We start from the raw sequence: 8,149 nt of genomic DNA, 5'->3' as shown, positions 1-8,149 counted from the left end.
CTACGATGGTCTCATGTTTATAGCCATTACACTATGCTATCAAAATACATTTTTAGAATGATATATTGAGGTATATTCTACACGCAGGGGCTTTAAAATGGCAATTGGGGCGGGGGGTTGGGGGCTTTTATTTTGAAATGTACCCTTAAATTGACACACTCGTCCGCTGGTATGTCGGAGCTGACATAATGAATTTATGAACACCCTATGGATAAGAATATGTTAATTTGCCATGTAGCAATAGCGAAGCTCTAGTCCAGGTGTTATGAGAGCCCAAACAGCAGTTCTTGTGAAGTGTTGCCGGATGCAAGGTCAGGTTGTTGCCACATCATGATCACATGACATGACAGCGCAGCTACTTCCCGTGTAGACAGACTAGCCAATTCACAGGAGTAGACGGCGGCAGCGACAGATTTTACAGCGACTGCGACTGTGTCATCCAAGATGCTGGCCCTCATTAACAGGTTGCTGGACTGGTTCCGCTCTCTGTTTTGGAAAGAAGAGATGGAGCTTACATTAGTTGGACTTCAGTACTCCGGGAAGACCACATTCGTCAATGTGATTGCAGTGAGTAGCAAAGGAGCACAGTCAGTGTGGGCCCAGGCTACTACCTGGAAGAGACTGTGGACGAAGGTTCCTTTAACCGTGTTAGAAATAGATTTAATGGTGCCAAAATAACTAGCTCAGTATTTGTATTACTTTGGGGGCATTGCTGCGTGATTGGGTGCTTTTTGCGGATCAAAACATGTTCGTGCGGTGCGAAGCATGATAGTGTGATTCACCTTAACTGTTGTTTGGCTAGCTTAACGAGAAATGACGAAGTTCTTATAACGTTTGGCGAAACCTGTTACTATGCGCATGCTTGCGAAATCGGTCGCGTAAACAGACGTGTGGCCAGTGCTTTGTGAAAGCTGCTGGTATTTCAATATCCCCGATATGTTGACAGCACTGGCTACCATTTAATTTTGTAAACAACCCTCTTGCCTACGTCATCAAGGGTGCAGTGAAGCTGACAGGGCCTGGAGCCATCATGGCCACTGCCTGCTAACACAGGATGATTAAGCTATGTATAGCCTAATTAATGGCGTTCATTACCGTCACCCTGAGTCCTCTCAAGGGTACCTCCCAACAGAAATGTTCCCTCTTTGGCCAGTTATTTTAGCTCAGATTTATATTTGGCACTTTGTCATATCGGGCACTATTTTTTGTAAAAGCTTACCACATTTCATGATCATCAAACCCAAAATCACATGTCCCTCATTGTTGGGTCTGTATACTGTTTAGCTTGTTTGGCCTGTTTCACAGCCTTGGCTAGGTGTGATGCACTGCAGTTGTTTCAAAGGGATAGGCCACACTGGACTTGAGACAGTGTCAGTCTTGAAACTCGTAGGCCACAATACTTTGGGCTGCCCCCTTGCTTGGATTTATCACGAGAATACACCATTCTTTTCCACTTACTTGTGGTCAGGTCAGGTGATCTGTAATGAGGTTTGGATAAAGCTGCCCTCTGCTTCACCCAATCATTGGGAGGCTATTAGAATGAGCCCAGGCCCTACTATAGGGGCCACACAACCAAGGCTATGAATTGTGCATATTTGACATTTTTGTCATATTTTATGCTTCTTAGCTTCTGGAGGGGCTTAAAACTAGGATGATACTTACCAAGGCTGTGTTTAAGATGTTTGGGCTGGCTCTGGAGCAGGATGACTCCACCTTTAGGCTATGAGCCAATTTCATTCCTATAGGTGAATTGAAATAATATGGTGTTCCTTATTTTGAGTTTATTGATTATTGGGATACAGAATTTAAGGTTGATAAAGAAAGGCATAAATTAAACTATGCTAATGCAAAGAAGGCACCATCTTATATGATTCATAGAGTAAATGGGCAAGTGTTCAAACGGAGCATCCAAAAATGTTTTTGCTTGTAATCTAATCATGCTACAATTTAATCTTTTATGACCTTTCCTGTGCTCTGAAAAGATCCACATTGAAGGCTTTTCATGTTTGACTGCATGTGAATCAAATCACCCACATCAAGTTTAGTAAATGTAGAGTAATTGCTTCCGCCAACGGAGTTGGACAGGGGTTATATTTTTGCCCTGTTCTGTTTGTCTGTTAGCAGAATTACTCCAAAAGTTAACGGATTTGCATGAAAATTTGTAGAAAGTTTGGTCATGGGGCAAGGAAGACTGGATAAACTTTTCACACCGATTGGCTAAAGGGATGTGTGGCAATGGGCGTGGTTCTCATAAAAACGCATGGAACTTCCAAATGGATTCACATAACACCATCAAACTTTGTAGCCAATCAGCAGACAGAAGAAGAGGCAAACCCTCGATTGTTGGCCCAGTCAAACAACATGGGGAACTGGAGAGCTCATTTCCAGTTTAGACATACCTAACGCCCTACCAATTTTTCCCAAAGTTGGTCCAGTGGTAGAAAGACAGCCCTAATGGCCACTGAACTGAATAGTGCTGATTGGCCATGTGGTGTTGAGATAATCAGCTAAAATGCAGGCTAGAATTTGCAGATTCGCAGGCAGATCTCATGTCCCATTTCAGGTCCAGTCATGAAATGTGTGCATCTCCTGATGTGAAACAAGTTGGTAATGGGGCATGGAAGAAATTTTGGTGAAAATTGGACATGTGTGAACTGGTATATATTGACAATCGCATAGCGTTGGTGGATGTATGTGCTCTACAGTGCCATCTAGTTTTGATTCGGTGACATTCGGTGCATGATACAGTAGAGACAGAAGACTCACTAGATATATGTCACTGTACATGTAATTCAGAATCCTTCAGTACCTGTGTGCGTTTTAACAGCATGGCATGCAGTAAACATTAACATACCATCTTTCTTGCATTTGTCTCTTGCAGTCAGGCCAGTTCAGCGAAGACATGATCCCCACAGTCGGTTTCAACATGCGGAAGGTTACTAAAGGCAATGTGACGATAAAGGTAAGCTACGTCTGCCAGCTTCGAGCTTGTCAACTCTCAATTTCACTCTGGACCGAGGCCAGCCCAGAGCTTTGTATTCTGCGCTCTGGAGCAGTAATGGTGCAATGATTTGTTGTACTAAGGATACAAATCTGCGCAAGCGTGTTTTTTTGATTCTGTGCTGTCTTGCCACAGATATGGGACATAGGTGGACAGCCTCGGTTCAGAAGCATGTGGGAGCGCTACTGTCGAGGAGTCAATGCTATTGTGTAAGTTTCTGGGCACTCCAGAGTACAGCAAATGGGCTTTGTGAATAGAAATGTATTATCAGGAGTTCCCAAGGTCATTGAAACCCTAGAAATCGGTTTCCAGGCCTAGAAAACTTGATGGAAATTATAGGCCTACATTCAAGATTTTTCAGAAATGTTTTTCAATCAATGTTAACCGGGCTTGGCTGCTGGTAGAGCCGGATACTTTTTAAAGTAATAGTAACCCAAATAAAACATCTCCTGATTACAAGTCCAAAGTGATAGTTGTAAAGCAATCCATGTATTTGAATGCTGCCAAACCCTAAGCTGTATTTCTCTCCTTTGCAGTTACATGGTGGACGCAGCAGACCGAGAGAAGATAGAAGCTTCCAGAAATGAACTCCACAACCTTTTAGATAAACCGCAGCTACAAGGAATACCCGTAAGGGGCCATTGGCACTTGAGTTCATCAGACCCAAAGATCGTGATTTTACAGCCTAACCTTGGTTCATGACATTGATTTATGTGGGTCCAGTGACTCCGGTCACAAGCTCTTATTAGCCTCATAATTAGTTATCACTGCAACTAATGGGTTGTAGTGACTCGGGCTTGATGGCATTGCACTAAGTGGTCATTTGAACCCAAGCCAGGATTTTTAAATTCGTTTTCAATATCCGAGCTGACAGGATAATTGACATGACAGTGTTTGACATGCTGACTCGGTCGGCTTCCGGCTGCTGTGACTCAACACTGTCTGCTCTGTCCTCAACAGGAAGCGTTCTGAGATGAGTGGAGCACAAGGTTGATAGAAATCCTGTTGATTGTCTGATCACACTGTGTGAAAATGCTGATACATTATTAGACCACGGAAATCTCTCTTTTTTTTTCTGTCACAGACAGCTTGCGGGAATTGGTTATCTATATAGATTTCAGTCTCAGATTGCCATACATCCTGATAGCTTATATTATTCTCTCCCTTTTTCTCTTTGTTATTTTTTCAGGTTCTAGTCCTGGGCAACAAAAGAGACCTACCCAATGCACTTGATGAGAAGCAGCTTATTGAAAAAATGTGAGACACTCAGACTATTCTTTGCTGATGATCCTTCACAACCATCAGCGCTACTCGCATTATGGCCAGAACCTAATGTATCTAAAACCTCATGTCTATTTTTGTGTCAGTGGTTTGTTTATTAGACATGAAGTATGCTATAACCATAAATAGTGGCTGTATCACGTCAGTCCTCCCTAGTGCTAATGCAAAAATCATGAGGAATCATCGCCAATACATTCAACTCACAACTCGCTTTTCCTTTCCCTTTTACAGGAACCTGTCTGCCATCCAGGACCGAGAGATCTGCTGCTACTCTGTCTCCTGCAAAGAGAAAGACAACATAGGTAAGGATGAGATTGCATTTTAAACAACACTACATCATACTCATGGTGACACCTGTTTTTCTTTGTTGTCGAATATCAATTTCACCCGCTGAGTTCATAGTAATGTCTCTGATTACATTTTTTTTTTTTGCGTGTCACCTCATCCACAGATATCACACTGCAGTGGCTCATCCAGCATTCGAAGTCGCGGAGAAGCTGAAAGTGAAGCCCCACCCCCCCACTCCCCAGCCCCAGCTCTGGCCTCAGCCCCTAATGGTCATGGGTCCTTTACAGTCATCCCTTCCACTGCCTCTGTGAAGTAATCCAGCTCTCTCCGCTCACCACCACCACCACCACCACCCGCACCACCCAGTACACTACCATAGATGTGTAGTCCCTGTACAGCACTACCGCCGCCCCAGCTATCTGGAGTCTTGAAAAGTTGTCTCAGTTTACTGTGCTAGAACGTGGATTGTCCATACCCATCATGCCTTATTGCCTGGGGATGCTCTGTGTCTGTGTACATCATGGAGGGTTTTTTGTTTGTTTGTTTGTTTGATTGTTTCAAGTGGTTTTCATTACCCTTGACACAGGAATCTAATGACGCTGCAGTCTTGGGTGGAACTCTTATAACCCATCCGTCATCCAAGATCCATTCTGTTGCCTGTCAGCATCTGGTGTTCATGTGACATTGCGTGATTGTAGTTTTTAACAGTTATCTGCCAAATGACGCTGGTGGCACGCGCGAATGCCTTCGATTCGTGATAAACCCATAGCAACGTAGCCTGCATTTTATTTGCTGGCATATGGAAATTATCCATTTTATGAAGTGACTTAAATTCAAGAGTTTACAGATTAAAAAACAAAAAAGATACACGGAAAGTTAGATTGTGTGAGTGGTTGTTGTTTCTAAGCTAAATCCTAAGATTGGTCAGCAGAGTTTTAAGTGCCTTCTGCTACATGAGTGTTCCAAACAGACAGTTATTGCCCAATGCAACTTCTACCCCACTATTACAAAGCGCTTGGTGCAGCCGCAGCATTGATCCCTTGGTTACACTTTGCAACATCTCTTGACAATCTCATTTTATGTAACGCAATCACATAAATACACTTTGACAGCCGAGAAAGGGTAGCACTGTTAAAATGATGGAAAATGGAGGAGGGAGAAATGGACTATTGGTATGGAGCTACACTAGTTTAATGAGAAAATGTTACATTTGTTTGCTTGATGGGTAATTTGAATGCCATTTCACTGTAGCCTGTGACTATTTTATGTAGCTTGAAATGTAGGCTGTCTTCTGCTTGCAATTCTCAGGACGTTATAGGATATTTTGTGATTGTCTAAACACAGTATGGGTGTACCCAAATATATATTTCATGATTCCTATCAAGTTCAGGTCGGGTAACAGGAAAGCCAGTGTTAGTCATGATTGAGGTTATGGCATAGATGCCGGTCCATCAGTTCAGAGCATCGGATGCTTGATGTCATCAATGCCTTGTCAGATGTTACGCCCTCGCCTGAGTCATGATGTCTCATGTAAAGCCTTACCAGTCCAAGGACAAAGCTGTGTCCTCTCAAAATGACATGCTGATTGACACGACGTCGGTCCCTTTCAGCGAGAAGACAATGATTTTCACAGGTTCGGCCGCTGTTCTCAGATTGATCCCTTGCAATAGCTTACATCATGTATATTAATCTCCCTTAATCGCCCCTTGCTTGGTCAGCGCATCTCGATCAATCAGTTTAAGGTCGTCTTTTGTGTGTGTGTGTTGTGGGTTGGGGGCTGAATTGGATATCACTGTTGCTATGTAGGCCTACATGGCTTAGAATTCTGCATCTCACCTTTTTGTCTCGTCTAAAACTCCTTCATGGTCTGTCTGTTATTTCACATGTCGCTCTGTGTCTACTGGTGATCGTCGTAATCCTGAATGTTGATTGTTGGGACCACAGCAGCAGTGAGGGGCTGTTCAGTTGGGTGACTGTGTGGGTAATTGGGTAAAAGCTTTGTTACCTGTGTAATAATATAGCTTATTTGCAATTTGTATGTGCATGTGCTAAACTTATTCACATTCAATTGCAGACTTTGTAAATAAGAAGTTAGCATTTTTATTCAAACAAATGCTCTTGTAGATGTCATGCATTCTTCCCCTGTGATTGCTAATAAATTTGTTTTTATTTTTAAGGATTTCAAGTCTGGCATCCGTGTTGATTGGGAAATTGTAGATTCACTTCTTCCCACTAGGTGGAGGCAAAGGGCTGTGGATGGGAACGATCATGGCAGAGGAGAGGAGCTTTGATGTCTCCATATCAACTCTGGTTGTCTTGAAAGTTTCACCTGAAGTTCTGTTTAGTAACATGCAACATCATAAGTCTGTTTTCCAACGTTTATGATATGTTGTAGAGCAGGGTTCCTATGCAGTGCTGGAATAGTCAAATCAATCATGAGGTTTTGAATTGTGCAAAATGTCAGGAGAAGTTAGTATACTCATACATGCTGTAATGGTAGATGTATTAGTCGAAAATGGATGTGTTTCAGTCATTTGAGTTCCTGAATCCAACCAAACCGGATCCCAAATGAGCTGCTAGTCGAGCTACATACACCCACAATTTGCTCTGCTCTCATAATTTGTCATACAAACTTAACATTATAACTACCTTTGTGGATAGATATGATTCTGTATTTTCCATTAAGCGGCGTACAGATCCCATAATAGATGCTTAACACCTTTCAGTGTTTCTTGGCAGAAAATTCCTATTATCCATAGAAATTTAACACTTAGCTAAACAGAGCGGTAAGACAAGCGCAGGGAGTGTGTGTTGCAAACTAGGGGGTAATAAAGCGAGTCATGTTCTCGCAGCTGGAACTGTACTGAGCCTTCAGAGAGCAGGCCCGCCTGTTAAAGCAGGAACACCTTAATTAATCTCATTTCTTAAACACAGGCTTTAATGAACAGCTGCTGGCATTTATTGTATGCCAGTGCTGTAGTTTGGACGTGTGGACAGATCCAGGTGTTATCTGATGAACTCCATGGGCCTGTTGCGTGTGCGCGTCTGTCTGCGAGGGAGCTTATATGTACGTGTGGGTCCGCAAGTGTGTGTGTGTGTGTGTGTGGTTTACAATTACAATGACCACAAGGGATTAAGTGGTGGTTACGGCCCTGCCACATGGATTTATGCACAGAGCAGGTCACAGAGACGACCTGAAGGCGTGACATACCATTAATGTAGTTACACTCTATTACCATCGCGCTCATTATGTAATATGACATGTTTTGCACCTACCACCTGTCTCAGCTGCACTGTTTGCATTCCTTAAGTGTCCAAAATTGCAGTTCTGTCACATAAATGGCCATTCATCAGGAAAATGACAAGGGCCGCGATCAGCTGAAATGTTCGCTCCCTTATAACCTGTCTAATTAACCCCTACAACCTGGGCCTAAATAAGCTATATCGCTCTTGTCTTGGAGAGGACCTTGACCGATGTCTTTAATAAGGATATGAATCAGCTTTCCATAGGATTGCTGCAGTCTCAAGTCTCCAGATAATGACAAAATATGGATCTCACACACACAGCACTATGGCTAA

At 42.9% G+C, this 8,149-nt stretch overlaps 1 protein-coding gene across 1 annotated transcript; it reads left to right on the top strand.

Annotated features, from left to right (window-relative positions):
• Nucleotides 1-375: 375 nt before the first annotated feature.
• Nucleotides 376-6,743, top strand: LOC139652358 (ADP-ribosylation factor-like protein 8B). The gene is made up of 7 exons (XM_071529413.1): nucleotides 376-567; nucleotides 2,882-2,962; nucleotides 3,137-3,210; nucleotides 3,538-3,631; nucleotides 4,191-4,258; nucleotides 4,514-4,584; nucleotides 4,734-6,743. The coding sequence occupies exons 1-7, from the start codon at nucleotides 445-447 to the stop codon at nucleotides 4,781-4,783; spliced, it is 561 nt and encodes a 186-aa protein (XP_071385514.1). The 5' UTR covers nucleotides 376-444; the 3' UTR covers nucleotides 4,784-6,743.
• Nucleotides 6,744-8,149: the final 1,406 nt, after the last annotated feature.

This window comes from Centroberyx affinis, unplaced genomic scaffold, assembly GCF_046629955.1.
Source record: "Centroberyx affinis isolate AG114_WGS23_722 - 3 ecotype Tasmania unplaced genomic scaffold, CSIRO-AGI_Caff_v1 ptg000126l_1, whole genome shotgun sequence".
NCBI classification, from domain to species: Eukaryota; Metazoa; Chordata; class Actinopteri; order Beryciformes; family Berycidae; genus Centroberyx; species Centroberyx affinis.
Note: the sequence above shows the minus strand (reverse complement) of the source record. Positions and strands in the feature narration are given on the sequence as shown.

Excerpts from the sequence above, each read along its gene's own strand:
- LOC139652358 (XM_071529413.1), top strand. The coding sequence starts at position 445 with ATGCTGGCCCTCATTAACAGGTTGCTGGACTGGTTCCGCTCTCTGTTT. Across the intron at positions 4,259-4,513 it reads AAGCAGCTTATTGAAAAAAT|GAACCTGTCTGCCATCCAGG; the intron begins GTGAGACACTCA and ends TCCCTTTTACAG. Across the intron at positions 4,585-4,733 it reads CAAAGAGAAAGACAACATAG|ATATCACACTGCAGTGGCTC; the intron begins GTAAGGATGAGA and ends CCTCATCCACAG.